Source organism: Marmota marmota, unplaced genomic scaffold (assembly GCF_001458135.2).
Source record: "Marmota marmota marmota unplaced genomic scaffold, marMar, whole genome shotgun sequence".
Classification (NCBI taxonomy): Eukaryota; Metazoa; Chordata; class Mammalia; order Rodentia; family Sciuridae; genus Marmota; species Marmota marmota.
In genome coordinates this window covers 59255435-59280048 of record NW_025999968.1, presented here as the reverse complement: position 1 = coordinate 59280048, position 24614 = coordinate 59255435, and the positions used below count along the sequence as shown (strand labels likewise).

Sequence of the window (24614 nt, the reverse complement as noted above, 5' to 3'; positions counted from 1 at the left end):
GTTTTATTGTTCTTCTATGATTAAATCAATATCTGTGTCAATCGTGAGCCTGTTTTCATAGATATCATTATTCCTTTTTCTTTATGGCTCATGTGTTCCTGCTTTTGTGACATTCCTGGAATTTGTTTTCTAACAGTTTTATTGAAATATAATTTGCATACCATAAAATTCATGCTTTTAAAGTGTACAATCCAGTGGCTTTTAGTATACTCACAGAATTTCAAAACTGTTACCATTATCTAGACATTTTTACGTCATTAGGACATTTTTATCATCCCCAAAACAGGCTCCACACCTGTTGTCAGCCCCTCCCCCCACTCCCACCTCCCACCCAGCCCCCGTCAATCAGTCTTCTGTCCCTAGGGACTTGTCTATTCTGGACACTTCATACCAAGGGAATCATAAATCCGTGTTCTTTTGTGATTTTGATTCTTTCGTCTAGCATGGTGTTTTCAATTTATCCATAATTTGATAATTATCCATATTGTAGCATGTATCAGTATTTCATTCCTCTCTGCTTTAGAATAATACTCCATTGTAAGTACACAACACTTTTGTTTATCATCAACTTTCATCATTTGGTGGGTATTTGGGGCTTTACCTGGGTATTATTCACTGGATGTCCAACACTGTGAATTTTACCTTCCCGGTACTAAATATTTTAATTCTTATATAAATAGTCATGAATTTCATTCTGGGATGCAGTGAAGTTACTTAGTAATGGAGTGGTCTTACTGAATCTTGCTTTTAAGATTTGCTAGGCAGGAGGAGAGCAGGGCTCAGTCCTAGTCTAACTGCTCCTCCCCCAGGAGGGAGGCCTCCCATACCACACCCTGTGCCCCATGGAGGCTCATATTGTCCAGCATGGTGGGAACAGGCACTATTCCGAGCCCCATGTGGGTGCCAAGCTCCAAGGCTGCCTGGCCTTCTAGGTGCTTCTCTCCCTGGCTCAGGGAGTTTCCTCACACGTGTGCAAGAGTCTCCACAGCTGAATGCCCAAATCGGGCCCTCTGGCGTTCCCTGTCTGTGAGCACTCCCATTCCCAGGACCCTGTGCCTCCCCAGGCTCTCATTCTGCCTCCTCACCCCTGGGAGGCTGCTGGGCTCCCTCTGGGTTCCCGTCCACGTGCTGTGCCCTCAAAACCCTCTCAAAGATGCCCCCCCCCCCCGTGTTATGAGGTTGACCTTGTCTGTTTCCCATCCTTCAGAGATCACTGTCATTCGCCACCAGAGGCACAATGCCTCTGAAACCACGGCTTCACATATTCCATGTGTTCTTTGGTTGTTGGGCAGGAGAATACATCCGGCTCCAGCTACTTCATCTTGGCCAACACCAGACAAGCGGTGGCCCATAACTCAGAGGATTATAGTACTCGCTTGCCACCATCAAAGCTACTGCAAAGAGAGATATCCACCATGGGTCCCCTAGATTTCCTGATTCCATTTCATGTTGCAAATGGAGCCTTTTGGGGGGTGTTGATGGGGGCTTCTCTGTGTTGTTAGCTGGTACCTTAATAACCTCTCTTTCAGGAATCCATGCATACCACTGGCTTCTTTGAATAAGAAAACGTTTATGTCTCCTCTCAACAGGTGATCAGCGAGTTTGAAGCCTCCCCTGACTCATTTTCCTACAGAATCCCTAACCTGAGTCGGAATCGTCAGTACAGCGTCTGGGTGGTGGCTGTGACCTCGGCAGGAAGAGGCAACAGCAGTGAAATCATCACGGTGGAGCCATTAGCCAAAGGTGGGCCCTGGAGTGAGGACTTCATTCCCTGCCATTCGGCTGGCCTCACTACCTACTTTTTCTGCAGTCAACCTGGCGGAGCTCTGAAAATCACATCTGTCCAAGAAACAGGGCTGCTGCTGGCTGGCCCTGGGCCCCTAAGCCAGCCAGGAAAGGGCTCCCCAGAGGGGAGTGCTGCAACCCAAAGTGTCTTGGGGAAAATTAGGAGAGGAGCCCCACCAACCACTTTGAACAGAAGAAAATCGTGGCATGGCCTTTCCCAGGGACTTCTGCTCTCCTCGAAACTCAGGTGTCATACTTCTTAAAGAGAAATGTCAATTTTGAGATCTATGGGATCTGGAACCTTGTAAGTGTGAGGAAATCCTTGGCTCTACATCTGTGGGTAGAATGCTATAAACAAAGTCCTTAAAGGATAGTGAAAACCTGGGGTCACCCAAGAATCAAAGTTCCTAAGAATAAGTATGTTATCTTCACAGTATGATGTTAGACTCGTCCCTAAAAATCCTATGTGAGGAATGCTCCTTCTCTTCTCCTGGTCCTCACTGCAGCCAATGTCTCCAGTCCCCCCGAGCTGGCCCTCAAAGTGGGTCCATCTCCAGGCCAGCCAGAGATGCCTCCTGATTTGGGGGCACAGAGCAAGGGCAGTTTATTACTGAATGATCTCTGGGACTCTGAAAGAGAAGCATTAACATTCCCAAATTCCAAATTCTCCTCTAAACATTCTTGACAATATGATGTTAATGTGATACCCAAGAAAGAGGCAGAATAAAATAGTGAGGGCAAAAGAGAGCAGCCTCGTGGTCCAAACACAGCAGAGACGGGGTACGGTGGTGCTGGTGGGGAACCTAAACCAGCGGAGTTTTTTCTGTTGTGATCTTGTCATGATACCAGCCAGCTGTAACACTGAGGGAAAAGAGGGATGGTAAAGGAGAATGGTGGAATAGGGCTCGCCTGCAGGAGGAACTGGACTGCAACAAAAGCTGTCGACTGGCAGTGACTTCGCTTCTCCTTTCCTGTGTGCCGTCACAGTTCTGAGGAGACACAGCCAAGAAGGGCCAGGCTGATGCAGTAGGAAGCGCCACATCCACAGGGGCACATCTGAAAATGGGCCACTTGCATAGGAGAGGAGTAGGCCTCGTCTGCAGAGATCACATGATGCTTGTTGTTTAATGAATCATTCTGAGTGTCCATCAGTACCCCGCACTCTGCTGGGGGTGCAGAGGAGCTAGTCAGGGGAGCCTGACGGCTCAAGCAAAAACTCCCTGAATCTCTGTGGCCTCACACAGTGACAGAGTCCAGCTGATGGTTTTGTTCTGTTTTTTGGTGCTGGGGATTGAACCCAGGGCCTTGTGCTTACAAGGCAAGCCCTCTACCAACTGAGCTACACCCCCAGCCCAATTGTTGGTTTTGACAGCTAACTTCCCTTGGTGGCTGGCTCCACTCCACATGATGATTTGGAGATCTAGCCTCTTCCACAGTGTGATCTCAACCTGGGGCATAGCCACAAACAAAGGGGGAAGAGAACACGGAGGGTCGTGGGTATACTGTTCACTGCCAGGTATGGATGTGTGTGGGAATGACCCACTTTTAAAGCAGGGCTAGGAAATAAAGTCAGGCTGGGCATCCAGAGGGAGAAGGAATCTGTGTGTTGAGCCCAGAGGAGCGACTCCACAGATGAACCAAACATACGTGCCTGCCCACAGGGAGCTTACAGCTTGCTGGGAAAATGTTACCAGCATCACTAAATCTACACAGAATTGTCTACTGCAATGAGCTCTGTTTAAAAACCACATCATAAGAGGACCACACAGAGTGCAGAGATGGTGGTCAGATTCGGCCACCCAGGGACAAATAGATGTGGTCACCTGAGATTCAAAGAAAATGATGTTCCTTACAGAAGCAGCAGAGTCAGAGACCTGCAGCTGTGCAGGGGTTTAGCATGTTGGAGGCTTGGGGCACAGCCATGGGACCATGATCCTGAGGACCCCGGAAACTGGACTTTGAGAGCCATAAGGGACTTTGGAGTTTAATGAGAGAGAGATGGGAAAACGCTGGGGTTTTAAGCAGAGGAGATACATTTGTGTGTGAGAGAGAGAGAGAGAAAGACTGTGAGTGTGTATGATGACCTTTATTTTGTAGTTTTAGGTTTAGAGAAAAATGGAAGATAGTACAGAGTTGTCATTTACCCCCACCTGGCTGCCCGTGTGATTGGCATCTCAAGTGGGCACTGGGTAATATGAGCCGTGGGTGTGCTTTTAAGACCTCAATGGACCCTACATCTAAATGAGTTGCAGACAGGTAAGGACAGGAAGTCAGGAGACAAGAGAGGAGGTGGACTGGCCATCCATCAAGGCTCAGACTAGCACAGGGTGAACAGAGTCAAGAGAAGTGGTGTATTGTGGATGCAGACCCAGCGGGACAAGGTGACAGGTGTGGGGGAGGGGAGGCAGGCTCAGGGAACATCCGCAATCTGACACAGGCGGCGCACGGAGGTGTCATTTATCGATGAGGAAGAACATGGAGGAGGTGAATTTTTAAGCAGGAGGGAGGTCACGCAGCCATTTGGATGTGTCCCCACTCGAGTGAACGACCTGTCACTCAGAGGTGTCTTCAGTGGGGACACAGTGGTCATCCTCCAGATGTCCCACAGCTGGGAAGTGAGTGAGAGCAGGAGGGGAGCCAGAGGGATGAGGGCCCAGGACCTGCTCCAGGAGGGACAGGACTGGGACAGGCAGAGCAAAGGGGAAGGGCAGAGAGGCCCGAGAGCGGGTGTCCAGCTGGGAGTCAAGACAGGAGGAGAGGTGGCAGAGGCAGCTGCCGGGGGACAGTGGAGGAAAACAAAGCTGGAGAGCCCTTTGGGTGGATGGCGAGAGGACCCCGACCTCCCCAAGAGCAGCTTCAGTGGGGTGAGGGGGGCACGCAGAAGTAGCCCTGGGGGCCTGAAGCCCATGGGGTGAGCAGCGAGCCCACAGGTCCTGACACTCCAACCAGAGTGGGAGCGGCCGGGCTCCGGGGGAGGCCTGGTTTCCACATGTTCCGCCGTCACAGCACACTTGTGTGGTGGGGAGGACTCTAGCAGGATTGTCACCCAGGAGGAGTAGGAGCAAGGTCAGCAGGAGGAGACGGCAGGTTTGGGGTCTCCTGGTAGGAAATGCAGGCTCCCGGCCAGGGTCCTCTAGGCTTCTGGGGATGGTGGAGGAGGGTCAGAAGCCTAAGAAGAGGAGGGACCAAAGGAATCTCACTGCAGGAAGCAGGAGGGAGTTTGCTAGAGACAGAGTAAGTCTGGCACAGAGGCCGAGAGGTGGGTGCTCATAAAGGTTCAGCCCAAATGCCCTTTTGCCTAGATTTCTCCAGAAACATTCCACTTCTCATGCTCCAGAGAGCTTACTTAGGGTTCATCTAGAAAGCCTTCTGGAATGGGCTGAGCGAGGAATACCTCAAGGATGGAGCAAAGCTCAATCTGGCAGCCATCACCCAGAGCCCATGTCGCTGGAAACCCATTAAGACCTGAAGGTCCACCCTACACGTTTGGGAAACTCAGAGGACCTGCGTGCAGAGCGCCCTGGGGTGGGTGAAGGTGGATGCCGATGGAAGCAGACGGCCAGGAGGTAGAAGGATCCGAAATCCAGTCAGGGAGCAATTGGAGACACGGAGCTCGTCCAGTTGGATCCCCACCAGAGGAAGGAGCCCTGAGCAGGGAGAGACGGAGGGCCCAGCCAAGGCTGTGGCAGTACCAGGATGAGAAGGGCATCCAGGGTGCGAGTGGCCTGGCTTCTCCTCGGATCATCTGGGAGGCCTGTTAACAGTCAGACTCCCTGAATCCACCTAAGGTCCACTGAAGCCTCAAGGCCGCGTAGGAGTTTGTGTTGTTCAGATTCCAGGTGATTCTTTTGCCAGCCGTGAGTTGAGTGAGAACCGTAGGTCTGGTATGTTCTGTTGCTCAGTCATGGAATTTCAGCCTAGGACCGTTTAAATTCCAGCTGCCTCAAATGCAAATTTTGTTCTGGAAACAGTGTGTACTGGGCTTGAAGAGGAAGTAGCACTAGCCTGTTCTTTTGAAATCACTGATTCCTAGAATTAATTTAAGAAGCTATGATCGGCATATTAAAGAACCATAATGGGATAGAAGGGAGCATTCAAATGGACTAAACTGGGAAAAATGTTAGACTATGTCAGATAGAGCTGAATGCACAGATACAGCAAAGTATGATGTGGGCAACTCTGCTCTCACTCACACGAGCATCCCAGTGTATATGTAGCTTCTGGGTTTTGATGCAAAATGTACTTATTGAAGCGGTGGCTGTTCAAAAGCTTCAGAGTCCTAACTCTAGCTTAACTTTGCTCATAACCCACATTTTACTGCTGAGGACACCCCTTCAAATAGAAAGAACAGTCTGAAGAGTTTGAAGAAGAAAATGCCAGAAGTCACCAGGGCCAGAAACCTAGTGCTACCTGACCGGGATCTTTTCATGAGCAGGATGTAAAATCAGCCGTTGTGGATGATTGGCAAAGTGGTCCTCCCTTAGAACACTCCACCTCAATCAGGAGAGGCTGCTTCAAAATCATGGCCCCATTTGGAAGCAATATTCCTGTTTCCCCAAAAGACCTACTTTCTGAGTCCTCCAGCATCTGTTCTTCCTCTGCCCTTGTCCACTGAGCTCAGAAGAACAGAAATAGGAGTGGCTCTGCAAGGCCTTACTGACCAGTTTTGGCATTCCACACCAGGAGGGCTCCATCATGACTTGGTTCTGGGGCTCTCACCTTAACTGGGGTTCCGCAGTTCTCCTGGTGGGAGGCTGCTTCCCACCGCCTCTTGCCAGTGCAAACCCTGAAGCCCCAAATGGTTCAGAGGTCTCAACACTGGTGCCATTTCCTTGGGTCCAGAATCAGCATGGGGCTGCCCGCCACCCGCAGTTTCCATGTCGGGGCCTGTAGTTCCGGCCCAGCTCCTGGAGGGATCTCCTGCCCCTCCCGCGCCTTGTCCTCAGCCCCACCACATGCCTAAGCATGTCAGCTAAAATAAAGGAGGACAACAGCCTCTGCCTCCTAGGCCGGCCCCAGAAATTGGTTTCCAGTGGACGGCAGGTTGCTTTCCTCTAGAAGATTACGTCTTGGTGACACAGTCAGCTCGGTGACACTCAAGAGGTGGCACCAGGAACCTTCAGTGTTGTCCGTTCTCAGGAGCTCTCCACAGTGTCAAATGGTCCTGGAAAAAGCTCCTGCTTGGGCACCTGAATCACTGTCCCACGCTACGGTTCCTCTTCTTGAGGCCACCCTGAAGGTGTTCACTTTCCTTAATGTGGGTCCTGAAGGTCAAGTTCGCTGCAGGTCAGATTGAAAATTGAGAAGCAGAAGTTATTCCAGTTTACTTCTTCCCGTCTATTGGGTTTTTGTGTTTTAGATATTAAAAGTATGTTCTAATGTGCAGTTTTGTCGTTGAGATAAACTATTTCAAAAAATACTTTGAAAAACTAATTGGGCTCCTAGAAAACACAGCTTGGCATCACATAGCTTAGGAAGCACCAAATATTTAATTTGGACTTCTCATTTTTAGACAATAGAAGAAAAAAATGCTACTGTGGGGGTTTTTAATTAAGCGTATGATCTTACAATGAAATTTCTTGTAAAGGTGGACACTAGGGGATACTGTTGACAGCTGGAATGTTAATGTCACTTGCTGTTTGGGTGAGCGCTATTTGGGAAGTCACTTTGACTCTGTGTGATGAGTCCTTGGGATAACTGGGCTTCTGTTCTCTCTGTGTTCCAGCTCCTGCAAGAATCTTAACCTTCAGTGGGACAGTTACCACTCCCTGGATGAAAGACATCGTCTTGCCATGCAAAGCTGTTGGGGACCCTTCTCCTGCAGTAAAATGGATGAAGGACAGGTAACCAGTAACCCAGTGTATGCCCCTGTGAGCCCTCAGCCCCTGCATTGGGCAGACTCGCGCCGGGTCTAGGGTCTTCTGATTTGTGTCCATCAGCGGAAGCTTGGGGAAACCTACCATCTTTTCTGAGAATGGTGGGAATCTTGGCTTGAGCATGGAAAGGGCCTGATCTACTGTGTCCATCCTCTGTAAATCCAGACCCTTGAAATTCATGAGGATGCTTGAGAGGACAATGGCCCCGGCCATAACCAGGGTGGAGTTCCTCTGCCTGCTCAGGGCAAGTGTGTAACTGAGACAAGGTGTCCGTTATCAGGAGCCTCAGCGTCTCTCTTCTCCAGAGATCATAGGCTATCTAACCCTCACATGTGTGCCCTGAGAAATAACTTTTAAAAATGGAATACATTGAGACTGCTAACCTGAAAGCTGGTTTTCTGTACTTCATAGTAATTATTAAAATAATTGCAATTAAGGGGCTGGGATCGTGGCTCAGTGGTAAAGTGCTCACCTAGCACACTTGAGGCTCTGGGTTCCATCCTCAGCACCACATAAAAATAAAATAAAATAAAGGTTATTGCATACACCTACAACTAAAAAAACCCCAAATATTTTTAAAAAATAATTGCAATTAAGATAGAAGGGGAGCTGGGTGCGTTGGCGCACACCTGTAATCCCAGCAGCTCAGGAGGCTGAGGCAAGAAAATCACAATTTCAAAGCCAGTCTCAGCAAGGCCCCAAGCAACTCAGCAAGACCCTGTCTCAAAATAAAAAATAAAAAGGGCTGGGGATGTGGCTCAGCAGTTAAGCACCCTGGGTTCAATCTCTGATACAAAAAAAAAAAAAAAGAAAAGAAAAATGAGGAAGAAAGCATGTGAGATTGTTAAAAGTGCTTTAACTCTATTCAGAGGAAGAAATTAGAGTATCAACAAAGGGATGGGATTATCTTTAAGCATACAGATTTGATATGATGCATTCAGAAGAGTACCTGTTTTCAAACAAAAGCACTTTAAAGGCAGAAGCTACTGAGTTAATGGGCTGGGCCCAACGAGCCCTTGGCTCATTGCATTTAAAGCTGGTTAGTCCCAGGAAATTCATGAGCTCCTGAGAGCAAGCTGTCACTCTGCCCATTGTGGGAATGACCCCAGACAACTGGACAATCTGCCACAGAGGTGGTGGTCATAACAGCTGGGAACCCTGTGCAAGGGCCATTCACTGCCCTCTTGAGATACAACATTTCACTCTTTGTATCAATTTCATTAAGATTTGTGATTTTAAGTGATTCTATAAGAGGTTTCAAGATTTTGTGCACTGTGTGAGATCTGATCAGGCTGGTACAAATTGCCACAGAGAGGAAGTCTCCAGACCTGCACAGTGGGGACCCCAGGCATGAAGGTTGTTGGCACATGTGAGGAGCCCATGCGCCAGGGAGCCAGGATCCAGGCCCTTGGCATGGATCTAGCCTTCAGTTTTTACAAAGAGTGGTTTTCACCCAGTAATTGCAGTTGAATTCTTTCATAATGCAAGAAATATTAAGCTGCAAATGTACTGTTTACTTCAGAGACAGTCTTGATGCTTTTCTCCAAGCTCAGCTAATGTGGATTGTAATTTCTTTAATCTGTGCATTTTTCTTCCTGTGAGGTAGTAACGGGACACCCAGCCTGGTCACGATTGATGGGCGCAGGAGCATCTTCAGCAACGGGAGCTTCATCATCCGCACAGTGAAAGCTGAAGATTCTGGCTACTACAGCTGCATTGCCAATAACAACTGGGGATCAGATGAAATTATTTTAAATTTACAAGTGCAAGGTACAAAATTAGGGGACTCTCTTGAATGATCTCTTGTGTGCATGACCTACATGTAAAGACCAAAATTGAGCCTGGCACAGCCGCACACCCTGTAATCCTAGCTACTCAGGAGGCCGAGGCAGGAGATCGTGAGTTAGAGACCAGCCTCTGCAACTGAGCAAGGCCCTGTCTCAAAATGAAAACAAAAAGGGGTAGGGATGTAGCTCAGTAGTAGAGCCCACCCCTAATACCACAAAAAAAAAGCTGAATTGAACAAATTTTAAAATCAGTCTTTATAAAGAGCTAATTGCTGTTTTCTTATTACAAAGAATACATGTTTATTTTGGAAAATATAATTAGGCTCATCAAAGAAAATAAAAAACATTCCAGAGATAGTATCCCAGAGACAGTACTGGACTGCAATATATTTTTGCATATAAAACGCCCTAGTCTTTCTTTTGTCTATGTATATACTCTGAAAAAGTCTTTCTTAATGACTTCTATTGACTAGACTGTTTACATATATGTATATAACCCAGAAAAACACTGAAAAAGAAATCTGAATGGTTGTCTGTCAGGTCTCCTAACTACTTCAATTTTCATATGCAATTTATCTAATAAAGGACACTAACTAAAACTCAAGAGTATATTGCTACAATATTTAATTGTGTGTTTAATGCAAGGTATTTTTTTTCTTGTTCTTCACAAAATGTATGCAACAATCTCCAAAGATTGTCCCATTAGCTTTGTGTGCAAAATCCCAAAAAGCTATTGATTGGGTTCAGATTTAGGTGTGTGGTGATATTTTATTAGAAGAAAATCAAGATGCAAGCTTCTGTGGATTTAGGTGTTGTCACATTAATAGATTGCAGCAAATAAAAATAGAATCAATACCGTCCTCAATGGGAAGGGAAGAGGAGAACTATATTTTTCCAAAACACTGCAGAATTGATCTTAAATTCTGAGTTAATTGAAGCCAGGAGAATTCTGGGCCTTTCAGAAGAAAACATTTTGTTATTCTGTTCTAAAAAGATGAACCAGATTATCAGGCTTCTCTTGCAGGAGGAAGGTCATTTTGTGTGAAGCTTTATATATATTTTGGATAACCTGATTCTGACTTTTTTCAATGTTCCTATCCTCTAAGCCAGCCCATAATGACATTGAGGCTCATTGTTCAGAATTGCGTGTCCTTCAAGCCTCACATGAGTGTTCAGTTCATGTCCTGCAGCTCCATGACACACCTTTCACTTACAGAGCTCTGTGTGTGTGTGTGTGTGTGTGACATCTTGATTCTTTTTACCACTAGCTTCTTCTCACCCTCACCCTTTCCCAAGAAAAGCAGAACAGCTAAGTAGATATCATTTATCTTTTTCACTTGAATTTCATGGCTGAAATTCAGAGTAAAATAATGCATAAGTCCTTAGAAGTTTAAAAAGATTTCAATTAGTGATGAGCAACTCTGAAATACAAGAAATGGAGAGGGAATGAGTTCGATATAAATCCAAGTCAGAATATGGTTGACTTTTCTTTAAATAATAGATTCACTCTGCTGTCTCTCTTTAGCCCAGGATATCAACGAAACAGACACTTTGACAGAAGTGAATTGCATATTTTGGCAACCTGAAACACTTATTTAATAAATGGCTGTTAAAAATGATTTGGTAAATGACTGCTATAGAAGATTAAAGATGTGAAAAACTAATTCTTGTTTTCTAAAAACTGTTTCCTATCTAGTTCCACCAGATCAGCCCCGGCTTACAGTATCCAAAACCACGTCTTCCTCCATCACTCTCTCCTGGCTGCCTGGGGACAATGGAGGCAGTTCTATCAGAGGTAATAAGATATGGACAGTCAACGGTTGTTGATTAAAAGTGACACAATTTCATCAAATAACTTTTATGTATTTGTTATCCCCCAAAATACCATGTAATTAATTATTCTACTACCTACCCAAGAAACCATACATACATTTTAATGGTACTTGTTGAAACTCAAATCATTGATCTAAGGGATCTCATTCTCAAAGTCATACCTCTATTTTACCTCTATTCTGAGTGAAATATTATCAAATGGGAACAAAATGTATTCTCTCCAGAGATTCTGAAGACTCTTTCTTCTTCATTGTGTTAACATTATCCTTCTTTCAAGGAATCATGGTCACTATTCTGACTTACAAAGTCATAAAAAACAAAGGGTCTAAGGGTTCAGATGGTGTGTTACTTAGGTCTGCAGCACTGTGACCAAAAAATCTGACAAAAACAACCTAGAGGAGGGAAAGTTTATTTCCGCGTATGGTTTCAGAGATTTAGTCCAATTTAGTTCAATCCCTGGTTGACCAACTTCCTTGCTCTCAGCCTGAGGTGAGGCAGAGCAGCATGGCAGAGGGCATGGCTGAAGGACATGATGGAGGGCATCTGCTCAGCTCACGATGGTCTGGAAACAGTCAGAGCAAGAGGGGAAGGGCCACAGGGAGACACACCCTTCCTGGGCACATCACAGAGACCACCTCCTCCAGCCACACCCCACCTGCCTGCAGGACTGATTAGGTCATGTCTTTCACAATCCAATCATGTCACCTCTGAATATCCCTGTGTTAACATGGGAGCTTTGGGGGCACCTTAGAGCCAAATCATAACACCTGGGAAACAACCCATTGGCCTAGTGTGCAGAAGAGACATGAGGCATATCCTGGAGGGGTGGCAAATGTGACCACTGCAGTGTAAGTGGAGCTAGCAGACTCCATTCTGAGAAATCTGTGTGGGCGAGGAAAAGGACCTAGACCAGAGAAACAGGTGGATGGTGCACAAGAACGAGGGGCTCAGTCACAAAGGAGGTCCCCGTGCCACAAGAGGAGATGGGGCTGAGACTCCAGAGGCAGAAGACGCCCTGTCTTCTGGGAGAGGGAGGCTGAGAAGACCACGGGAAGACAAGGACACTTGTCTCTTCCCAGCTTGGCACTCAGGGACAGACTAGCTGGGACATTCACACACCTCAAAACTGGATATGCTACGGGGCAGGCTGGGAACAGTTCTCAGTTCTCCCCTGGCTGAAGGGATGAGCTTCCCTTCCTTTCTCTTTTCTATTCTTCCCCCCCCCCACGCCCCCACCCCACTGTCTCTTGTAAGAAAAAGGTGAGGTTACTTTTAAAAATAGCTGGATGACTGGGGCAGGGCTGGGCCTGGGGCCCTCAGGAGCGTGGGCTAGACGCCCCACAGCTGCAGTGAGAGGCGCGGAGTCATTAGCAGGGGAGTAAGTCATTGCCAGGCAGCATCAAGGACCCCGCTGCAGTCAAACAGCACAGGCAGCAGTGGTCACAACTAATACAACTTGGTGACTCTTAGGGACTGTCTGCTGGACAGCTGGGAAGAGAAGCAGACCACAGGTTACCAAAGCAGAGGGCCCAAAGGTAAGTGGCCCCCAGAGAGAGCAGGGTGAGATGCCTGCCTGGGGCTGGCTCCAGGCTCCTTAGGGAACCTTCTTACAGAAAATCAGTGAGGCATGGAGGAGGGGCGCATGGCTCCAGGGAAATATGTGCAGAATTCTGTGCGTGTGAGAGAGAACAGGAAGCACGGCTGTGCGGAGGGTCTTAGAGAAGCCAGTGACACTGACCAAGAGTTGAAGACAAAGGAAGCCAGGCCATCCCTGAATGCAGGCCAAAGCCATCGGCCCCAGGAGGCATCGTAACCCAGGGGTGCCCATACGGCTGGATGTGGTCATCCAGGAGGACAGGAAGAGGGGCAGAGGTTCCAAACGTGGCATTAGTGGTGGGAAATGGGAGGCAAACCCAATACCCAGGACCCGTAAGCCGCTGGACATCTGGAGCAGAGCTGGGGGTGCAAAAGCCGAGCCGACCCAGAAGGGAAGATACTGACCATGGCCCCAGAAGGAGGGTCAGAAACCTGACTCCAGGTAGGGGTTGGGGAGGAGCCCCTCCAGCGTGGAAAGCCACACGTGCTTGGTCTGAGCTGAAAGCAGAACTCCCGGGTAGGCTAGGGGACACCAGACCACTGACCGCAGGACACCGGGTCCCAGGAAGGCTAGTCCTGTGCTGCATGGCTGTGAACGTTCAGGGGAGACAGGAACAGAGCAGAGGACAGGTTCACGCCAGAAGCATGGTTGCAGATAACAGGGATGAAGGAGGTCACACAGAAGAATATTCCATGGCCAAGGGCAGCGTGGGTTCCTACTGCCAGGGGTTTGAGCCTTCCTAAGGGACCTGGGCCACGTTGACTAGACTCCCCAGACCTCAGTAACTTCAACCTACTGGGACGGTCACGCTAGTCCATGGGGCTGTGTGAGGTCGTATAATCAAAGAAGCAGAGAGAATGGCGCTCATGTGGAGAAATGAATTGTTGGAGGAATTTTTCAAAACAAGAAGCAGCCAGGCTGCCATGGAAGTCCTGGATGGCTTCAGGACCTGGAGCTTTAAAAGGGAGTAAGCAGAAAAGTGGTTTTATTTTTACATTACCCAGCAATGTGACCAGAGTCGTGGTGTCTGGTGTGGTGTAAGCACCTCGCTCATCAATACACCAGAGCACTGCTCCGTGCAGGGTCTAAATTTCCTGTAATCAGGAAGAGTTAACATGTTCCCTTCCGACGGTGTTCAAGCTCTGAGAACTCTCCCCCGGGATCTGTGCGCGGTGCATACCTTGGTGGGGCTGCGGTGCTCACAGACTCCTTCTGTCTCCAAAGGGTACATTCTGCAGTATTCCGAGGACAACAGCGAGCAGTGGGGGAGCTTCCCCATCAGCCCCAGCGAGCGCTCCTACCGCTTGGAAAACCTGAAATGTGGGACTTGGTACAAGTTCACTCTGACTGCCCAAAACGGAGTGGGGCCGGGGCGCATAAGTGAGATCATTGAAGCCAAAACACTGGGGAAAGGTAGGTGGCCCCCCTGTCATTCCCAGGTGACCTCGGCTCTTCCAGCGGGCAGGGAGCAGAGTCGCCCCAGACTCCCGTGGTTTTGTCTGTTCATTCACACATTCAGACTTTGCTCTTCCTGCTTTGGGGGCTCCGCAGTGTCCCAGCGTGATGAGGGTGACGGCTGATCTTCACGGAGGTTCTCTCATCTCATAGTTTCACTGGCAAAAAAACAGTGTCACCTACAGTCAAGGGCGTGAGTGACAACAAACATCCAGACTGGGCAGACGTGAAATGTGACATCGGTCCTCTCAGTTCCTGTGGGCCAGCTGCTCCCTTAGTTGTCCCCTTTCCCCGTCTACCTATCATTTTTGCCAGGCACAGTGACCCACGTATGCCTGTAATCCCAGCAACTCAGGAGGCTGAGGCAGGAGAATTGCAGATTTGAGGCCAGCTTAAGCAACTTAGTGAGGCCCTGAGCAACTCAGTGAGACCCTCTCTCAAAATACAAAATAAAAAGGGCTGGGGATGTGGCTTTGCACCCCCGGGTCCCATCTTGGGTACCACCACAAGCAAAGCTCTCTGTTATTTTTACATTGCCTCTTGGTGGCCACTTTTCAAGTGGGAAATGACAAGGGTCAATTGTTAGCATTTCATTGTGAATTGTTTTAATCTAAAATGTGGACCTTTGAGGGGATGAGCCCCCGGGAAATGATGCTCAGGGGCCAAAGGTGAAGCCTGGGGTTCCAGGCAGAGGGAGGGTCATGGCTCCATGGGAGTGTGGTCAGGAGGGGGAGAGAAGGTCCTCGTAGGTCTCCCTGAGTCTCCTCAGGGGCTGGACTTGGATGGCAAGACAGTGAGAGGTGCTACTTGGGTCTGGTGTCTGAGTTTTGGGTAACACAGGGTAAGGTTCAGGTGACCAGGGCTTGGTTTATGCAGAAATTTGCCTGCTAGGTTCTTGGGTCCCTAGGTGTCTGGAAAGTGAGGGACACCTGTCGAGACTTCCCACATTCAACTCTGTCTTCTCTTGAGTCCAGTCCACTCACAAGAGAAGAGAAATAGGCCAGCCCAGCCCACGGCCACTTGTGAACCCCTCAAGGAACCTGCACATGAGAATGGCCTTGTTCCCCAGGAAACCCTCTGCCACTCAGTTTCCCTCCTCCCACTCAGGTCACCATGGCCGAGGGGAGCCTGTTGCTCCCTAAGGCCTCTGTTAATAGTGGACAGGTTGCTAGCAGCCCAGGCCCAGGCTTGGACGGAGCTCCCAGGGGGAGGGAAGCACAGCCCCAGGGCAGCGGGTGACGCTGGATGACTCCATCCCTGCACCCGCCAGCTCACCCCGGCGCCCCCTCCTGCAGAGCCCCAGTTCTCCAAGGAGCAGGAGCTCTTTGCCAGCATCAACACCACCCGCGTGAGGCTGAACCTCATCGGCTGGAACGATGGCGGCTGCCCCATCACCTCCTTCACACTGGAGTACAGGCCCTTTGGGACCACGGTGTGGACCACGGCGCAGCGGACCTCTCTCTCCAAGTCCTACATCCTGTACGACCTGCAGGAAGCCACCTGGTACGAGCTGCAGATGCGGGTGTGCAACAGCGCGGGCTGCGCAGAGAAGCAGGCCAACTTCGCCACGCTCAACTACGATGGCAGTAAGTGGGCGCTTGTGTCTTGGGGTGTGCACGTGCTCCCTTCCCCACTGGGCGTGCATCCTTGCCCTGATCTGTGCCCGCGGAGCCCATTTGGCTTTGGCTCCATTACACTGGCTCTCTGCGGGCTTCCTAGTTCATTGTGTCCAGATGGCATGGCTCCACGGCCAGCAAGAGAGGCTGAGGGCCGAAGGGACTCTCCCTGGGAACCTGGGGCAGGAGTGACTTCTAGGGCCTCTACCTCATGGTCTGTGCATTTGTGGGTGACCATGAGCTGACATTGCCTCTGTTGCCTCCACCCCTCCCCACCCTTCCCAAACCACATGACTTTCTCTTTGTTCTCATTCAGCCCTTTACTGCATGTGCGAAGGCAGTTATCGGGGTTAGGGAGCTGTGTCAGTCTCTGCGTAGAGCAGGGGCACCAAGGGGAACAGAGCGATGTGATGGGATATTAGTGTGCACACGCGTGTGCACAGACACACACACCCAGCATGCACACACGTGTCAGCAGGCTCACTTTCCAAAAACTAGGTGAGGTTTCTCTTGACATCTTATTAACTGAAAGCAAACTCCTTAAATTCTTACCCCTTTTTCTGGTATCAAGGGCTGTCTATGGGGATCTGAACAAACCCAGTGAAGCTGAAAGGGAGATTCGTGGAGTGTCGGTCAGTGGGACCTGTGGAAGTCCCAGGAGCAGCATGTGGTACCGATTTCTGTAGCTTTGCAGTGATTTTTCACTCCTGCAGCAGCAGCAATAGACTGGGTGCTCTGATCTGGAGGAAGAGCCCACAGCCGCCATCAGAATGCCCGCAGCTGTGGTCCAGCTCCCCTGCAGCCTTCCCTCCATTCTCCACGGGTCAGGATGGACCATGGGTGGGTCAGCCCAGAGCTCCCTGCCCTTCTCACAAAGCCCTCCTCAGACCCTGCGCTGCTGCCTGGACTTCCTGGCCTGGATCCTGGGCTGTAGGAAGGTCCTCAGAGGGAACCTCTTCTGCTGCTGGACCAGCCTGGGCCCTGGGCCCTGCAGGCGACTGCACTCCAGGGCTCCAGGACAGCTCAGACACCAACTCCTCTCTTGGGCTGCTGCTCCCCCTGGGCCACCTCCCTCTCATATTTTTTTTCTTCAGTTACAAGTAACTTCCTTCAAAGATGCTCCAAGCCCAACCTGTCACCCACATAGTTTTCTCCCCCAATGGAATTTGATTTTATATCTTGCAAACAAAGGACTTTGACACTTATCAAACGCTCATGGTCAAGGGTTCCCTGGAGTCCTCTTTGCCACCTCCATGTTCAGGTAACAGGCCGCTCTCGAGATGATGGGCCCGCTAGCCCAGGGCTTCTCTCCGCTCTGAGTGGCTGCTGGGCACTCAGCGGAAACGTGCAGGCTACAGATGTGCCCACAACTAATAATTTAATTAGAAACTATTCAGATAGAGAATTTGAAACCGCACTTCTAACTTACAGATTTTAAGTATGTGTCTTCCTAAAACTATATGACGTTCTGCTTTATCCAGAATCACAAACTACAAAAATGTCCTCTGAGCTACATTTAACCCGAAATAATTTTATTGCACTAAGAAATAAGAGCACATATTTATTTTCCCTCGAAAAGGATGACAGATTTCTTTGAACCAATCTCATGGATATATAGCTTTAATATCTCTTTTGCCACATCTGCCTGAAGAAGTTTTTCATTTGGAGAAAAACAAACATTGACTATCAGCCTTTCTGGTTTCCGACTCTTCTGCCCCTTGATCTGACCCTTCTGTCCCTCCCTTCGCCACGTGTTTCTCTCATCCTCGTGTTGTCCTGGTTCTGCAGACCCCGCCTCACGGGCACCCTTTACACGCCTCTTACTGGGTTTTCAAGTATTTGGGAACTTGTGTTTTGTGAGCCCCAAACACTGTGAGCCTAGAAGAACATGATCCTGGGCTTCGCAGAGACCTAAGGGCTGAGGGCTCTATTATCCCTGCTCTACTTACTAAATGCAGGATAAAGACCATTTTTGCTTAGGGGGAAATTATATTATTGTTGCATTATTTTTTCCTAAAGCACTGACTTTCTGGCCCTTGTTCTACATGGAAAAGACAAGTGTAGGGAGCATCTTACGTAAAGGGTGGCAAGACACATGCCCCATGTGAAGTGGCCGTCCGTTGAGATCTCGGCACCCATTGTGCTCCAGGTAGACAGCAGCTTAAAATAGCTCGGTGTTCTCTTGATGTTGGTGTTTCTTTATAATTCTTAATAATCTGGGTTACATAGCACAGCTTAACATTGCCTAGCCAATAAGTAAGAGCTTTGGAAGCCTGGGAGGTTCCCTTTGAAAACTTGTCTATAGGTCTTATTCCCTAAGATGTGAGTGGTTTTTTGTTTTTGTTTTTTTTTAAGTAGGTTTGTGATGAAAAGCGAGTGGATAACCAAATACAAAGAGGGTTAAGTCTCTCTAAGCCAGTGTATCTGGTAGTCTCCCGGCAGACCTTCTTCTGTCCGTTTGCCAAACCTGTTGTTCCTTCTTTGAAATGCAATTTCTCAAATAGTCCTTAGCAGCTGTGCTACTGGGGACAGTCAAGAGAGCACTTAATTCCAGGTAATGCATGTGGCTTCTGAAAGCTGCTATCAAGCCTGGTGCATTGTGCTGCAGAAATGGAAGTTCGGGGTGAGGGAGGAGACTGAGCAAGGAAGTAAGAGACCAGGACCACGAGACGGACCTCTCCTTTCCTACCCCCTCAGACACCCTCGGGTCACGCGGTGCCGTGTCTATAACCTGTCGTTCCTTAGACCTCCACATGCATCTTCCTGAATGGCCATCTGACACGTGGCCTGCTTTCAGGTACCATCCCTCCACTCATTAAGTCGGTTGTACAAAGTGAAGAAGGAATGACAACCAACGAGGGGCTCAAGATGTTGGTGACCATCTCCTGCATCCTGCTGGGGGTCCTGCTGCTGTTTGTCCTGCTGCTGGTCGTGCGGAGGAGGCGGCGGGAGCAGAGACTGAAGAGGCTGAGAGGTGGGTACCAGCTCCTCCATCCCTCCTGGGCCCCCTGGGGAGCTCAGCCTGAGAGCAAACCCCAGAGGGGAAGGGTTGCCCTCAGAGTCAGGTCCCCAGCTGCCTGATTCTGTGACTTTCCCTCAGCAAGGCTACAGAGCCCTGGGGGAAAGGAAATAAAGGAGTCCGTAGCTCCGACAATCAGAAATGGAGTGAGAGGCCAGCTGTTACAAGTCCCCTAGATCCTAGCTATTGGCAGACAGAGAAAATTAATTTCTCATGGGTTTTCAGCCCTGCTCACTTTAATTTGCAGCAGTTCCGGCAAAGCCACCAATTATGGTTTTCTTTGAAAAGTGCTATCAGATTTGCTCTGGAAACGAGAATTATTTTATTGCCTGGAAGTGGAAATTGAGGGCTTATGCTACAGGTAGAGGATTGAGAGGCAGAAAACACATGCTTTCCAAAATTAGGAACTTGGGCTGAAGCCTGATGTCAGGGTTTTATGGGAAGAAAAAAGCAATGAGAGACTGAGAACTTGGGCCAGACGAGTCCATGGGTAGCAGACTCCATTGCTGCCGCGTCCAGCTCTATGGTTCTGTGTGGCGTGGCTGTCCTCGGCTTCTAATCAGCAGCCCTTACTGGCTCTTGCTCTGCAATGTAAGAACAAGGAGTTCTTTTAAACGTGAAACTGCAGGAGAAGTCCTTCGCCCTTTTCAACCCGGGTGTCTGACCCAGCCAATGTTTTGGTCAAGTGCCTAGATGAGGTATTGCCTTTTAATATGTGTGTCAATGTAGACGAATGCTACCTAGTATCCTGTATATTCCTCGAAGCTACACTGAAGGAGCAAGCTTCGCACCACTCCCCGGGGCATATCTATGATATCCCCAAACTGGCCATCTCTTTAGGGAATATTGACCTTCTCTGCAAATCCTTGACCACAGCCTGGTCAGAGCATCAGGGCATGCGGTGCTTTCAGTTGCCTGCGCTGGTCCTCTTGACAGGATTCTCACACATTTGGCTACCCATTTGCTTTCACTTTGCCAACAAATTAAAATACTTGAAGTCCTTTGCAGTCCATCTGTACATTTTAACAAACCTTCCATCTGAATCTCACACCATCCAATAATTCCAGATGAAGCATCAACCCCATTGAAATGTTCTCTCCAATCCCCTTCACCAACTGCCTTTCAATTTTGCAGACATCACTCAAGTGCATCCTGCCTCCTAAGTACTGTGCTGGGTGCTTGATGTGAAAAGATGGACAGAAAGAGCTTTCTGGACTGCACATAGAGTGTGGGAAGTAAGCCCCTAAGCATCTACAGTACTAGGACAGAAGGCGTCATGCACTCCAGAATAGGGCTTGGAACAAATCCTCCATCAGTGCAGAAGACGGGGAGGTTAATCCCACCAGAGGGGGGCCTACCTAGGAACTGAAAAACAGTGCAACTAAAGTGCAGTGTGACCCAATATGTGGAGAAATTCAGAATAAAGTGGTCTGTGTTGAATCCATTTAGAAGTGTTTATCATTAAAATACCCAAAGGACATTTTTATAACCCTCTTCCTCAGAGAAGAGAATCCAACAGCCTGGACTTCAGGAACCTTGTATGAGGTACCAAGAGTATCTGCTCTTGTTTCCTATAGACCACAACATCAAACTGGTTGTATTTAGAAGGCTGTGAACTGTCCACATTTCTTAAAATCAACAGTAAAAAGTCCTACTAATGCTTTGTGCTCTGACAATATTTGGCAGCAAATGGTTGAACATCAAGGCCAGGCTTCCAGAAGTCCACCCTCTGCCAGGCTCACCGTTCCCCTGCTCTTCCGGCTTGCTCCTTCCTCCCCAGCTAGGGGGTTATTTCTGCTATTCTACTGTAACTTGAGCACCCCACCTTGCTTTTCTCTGCCAAAAGCATTTGCAACCACAGCCGTTGCTGACTCTCACTGATAGGTTCGGGTCAGCTGGATGGAAGACGCACACAGCCTCTGTTTTCATTCTTAACAGTTCCGTGTAATTTAGTTACTGCTTTGCAAGGGCTGGGTCCAGGGAGCATCCTGGAATGGGCATTTTGCTGTTGGCATGTCTACGTGTAAGCACGTGTGTTTTGTCATCGGGCTTGGTAAAGAAAGCCACCCATCACAGCAGAGCAGCAGGGGAACGGCTCTCGTTCCCGGGAACAGTTTGGTTCCTTTGTGCTAGGGAAGAGGCAGCTCCAACACAGAGGTTCCCTCAGGAGGAAAGTAAGAGGAGTGGCGGAGGAGGGACCCAGGAGGGACACCAAGAAGCAGGGGCTCCGGGGAAGCAGCTGGCGCAGTGAGCAGCATCTGCAGCCTCCCCTTCTGCTCCTGCCTAAGAAAATCTTCTCGAATCAAGAAAACATGAAAGGAGGGCAGAGAGCGAGAGACTGGGCGCCCGACTCCATAGCGCTTCCCAAAGGCAGGACTTAATGAGGATGAGCTAAGCCATTGCCGAACATCCACCGTGTGCCAGATCTGTTGTAAAATGAACAACAGCATGTTCTTAGTAATCATTTCTGTTTGATCACAAGAGTTTGGCAAGGTCCTGGAGAGAAAAACAAAACAGTCCCCAAGACCCTGTCCCAGAGGTGTAGAAAGTGACTTTGGAGAAGTGGGTCAAGGATATCTCTGCAATTGAGACACGCTGCCAGGAAGGGACAGAAGCACGTGATGTGGATGGACAGGCAAGTCCATGAAAGGCAGGACAAACCCCAGGAAGACCTGTGTGCCTTTCACCCCAGCAAGCCCCCTCTGAAATAGTCATTTATGACATAAAATATTTCCCAGGGACAGAACTGCAGCCATAGTGTTTAAAGGAACAGGTTCCGTCAAGTAAATATCCAGAGTGCGTCAGTAGACTCTCACAATTAAAAGCTGACCCACCTGAAGCACAGATTCCACACCCATGTTAGGATAAGTTCACGAGTATTTGCAGACTCTGTGGAGAGGACTGCTCTGCGCATATTTTTATTGTCCAAAATAAGGACTATGTTTCTAGGCATATGACAGTGTTGCTTGAGCAACCGTCTCTCCAAATAAGAAACGGGACTCAGGAAATTTGAATTACAGAAAAACATTACAGGGGGGTGTCCCTCGTGGGTAATTTTATAGTCACTAGGTAAGATGGACGTAAGATTGTTGACCTTGTTTGGTTGCATTGTTTGATTGCTGGAAATTACTAAAGTGTTTCCAAGCACAGTACCTTTTACTGTACAGACCAGCAACCCAGTTAGGTGAATATAATACAATGCTCTTTTATGTAAAAATAAAAAAGAAAGAAAGAAAATGGGACTCAAGCAGTTTGGACAACCTATATTCTTCGTTCCTGAGAACGTTACTAATTTTAGAGCATAGCGACCTCCTAACGCCTAAGTTGTACTACTTTATAAAGAAATCTATAACCTAACCCATGAGTTCAGAAGGCTTTTAATGATGCCCTGGTTTTCCCCAACTTGTACAACCTTTGAAGTGCAACTTACAGAATGAGTCCCTGGCTGCTTTCAAGGTCCCAGCAGCCCCAACCTTGTAAAAAATTGATTCCCAGGTCAAATAATCAACTGCAAGGTCACTAAAAGCTTCCTCTTTAGTCTGGGTTTGTCCACAGGACGGCAGGCCTATGTTGGCACCCGTCAGCAGAGGTCAAGGGCAGTGCCCAGCCCAAAATTCCAGAACTTCACATGAGCCCAAGGTAAAAATCAGAGCATGATATAAATTTAACCAGCTTTCTGTGGCACAGTGCCATTGTCCCCTCAAATGGAGATGTATGTATTATTCTGCACATGTTTGAAAAGGATTAATATTGTAAAACCGATCAGTTCCCCAAGACCGTTCCCAGGGAGCATCCGGGCCAGGAGCCTGCATTCTGGTGCAGTTCCACGGTGGGCTCTGCAGAGTCCCTTCCGTGTTCTGAGTTCTACGATGGCACTTCCTGCAAAAGATCCCAAAGCTCTCCTGTTTTCCTAAAGCCAAAAAGCAAGTTGAAGTTCGCTAACCTAAAGCAGGAAGGCCCATTGCAGATCCCGGGACTCTCGGCCTTGAGTCCTGAGAGCACTGGGGTCAACACAGACCCTCCTCCTCTCTCCTTCCTTCCCCCTTTCTCCTGGTCTTCCTTTCTCTCTTTCTTCTCTTCCTCCTTCTCTTCCTTCCTCCTTTCCTCCTTGCTGCTTCAGTTTCTTGATAAACTGTCCTTTCAAGACTCCACAGTAGTTAAGGCCACACTAAGTAGAACAGTTTCTGTGTCTGAGTGTGCAGCGAGGGGACATTGGGTGGTGGCAAATCCAGGCCTCGGGTGAAGCTGGGGACAGAGTGGCTGCCCTGGAGCCTGGGTGGCCCAGTTCCGGTTTTCATCCTAGTTTGCCCTCGTGGTTTTCGTGGGTCACAGGCGTGGGCGACTCTCTTATTTTGGATGTATACTTTGTGACAGTTTTTCAATCAGCTTTGGCTTGCACATGCCGATGACCGAAAGTCCTACTTGAGATCTTATAAAAACTTAAATGCGTGTTTATAGCCCTTACTTTATGAGATCCCTTGCAATTCCACAGAGAAGCAGGGGCTCTTGGAGGGGAACCTACCAATAAAAGCTCTTAACAGATGGTACCTGCAGGCCAGTCTTACCCCAGAAGGCTCTTCCTCCCTCCCTCCCTCCCTCCCTCCCTCCCTCCCTTCCTGTTTTTGTTGTTGTTTGTTGTTTGTTTAGTGTTTACAACTGCCCTACAGAGGGAAGCCTAAAACGATTCCATTTTCCTAAACTAGAACTTCAGACATGAAAGTACGGCCACATGGCTGAGTCTTCTTTTCTAGAGCAACACCTGGGCATGCACAACCAGGGCACCCAGACTCTCAGCAGCAGTGTGGGGACTGTGCACACCGCCCCACCATAGCACAGCAGGTGCTGCTCACTTGTCTGCACCTTCAGCATGAGCATATGCAGGACCAGGGTGACGGCCTCCAACAGCAGTAGAACTGGGCAGGACCATGCAGTGAGGCTCCCCATGGGGCTGGTTTGCCTCTCCCAGGACCTGACAGAACTGGGTATCCCCATAACACTCGGCACACCCTGGTCCCAGTCTCTAAAGAGCTGTGCACAAGGTGGACCATGAACTTGGCCTCCCTGTGCCCTGTGTTGCTGACTTGAATCAGAGCGTCAGAAAGGCTTGCACTAGGGAATGAGTCCAAGTCACATGTGGGTTGGGGTGGAGGTGGAGAAGGAGCTCTGATCCCTGTCCCAAGCCCAGTCTTCTTCCTGTGTAACGTCTTCAGATTCTGAAAAGGTCTAGTCAAAACAGGCAATTCCATCAATATTTAGTAAGCTTTAAAATGTTTATAATCAAGACACGGAACCAGAAGATGTCTTAACGTAGTGTCGATAGTCACTTTATAATTTTATGACTGCCCACCAAAAATGCTGGGTTTATTTCTTATCTTGATATTCATTACTCCTAGGCCTCTAAATAATTATAAATAATTATATTTAATTTAAAGTATAATTAGTTATAAATAATATAATTAATAATATAAATAACATAAATACATACTATTATAAATATATAATGATATATAATACAAGTAATATAAAATATAATAATATAAATAATATAATTATTTAGAGGCCTAAGCTTAAAGAAATATATAAATATATAAGAAAGAAGGAATACATTTTATATATATATATATATACTGTCTCTTATACACATCT

The 24614-nt window shown here is 48.3% G+C and overlaps 1 protein-coding gene across 2 annotated transcripts in view; it reads left to right on the top strand.

Moving 5' to 3' along the window:
- The window catches only part of Dscam (DS cell adhesion molecule), a 655493-nt gene that overhangs the window by 588786 nt on the left and 42093 nt on the right, over positions 1-24614 (top strand). The window contains exons 21-27 of one of the 2 annotated variants that reach the window (XM_048803693.1): positions 1590-1743; positions 7511-7628; positions 9268-9431; positions 11145-11243; positions 14103-14291; positions 15629-15919; positions 18747-18923. In XM_048803693.1, coding sequence (XP_048659650.1) covers positions 1590-1743; positions 7511-7628; positions 9268-9431; positions 11145-11243; positions 14103-14291; positions 15629-15919; positions 18747-18923 — 1192 coding nt within the window. Of the gene's footprint in view, positions 1-1589; positions 1744-7510; positions 7629-9263; positions 9432-11144; positions 11244-14102; positions 14292-15628; positions 15920-18746; positions 18924-24614 lie in introns of those variants that run through there. The other variant, XM_048803694.1, reaches the window with a different exon arrangement.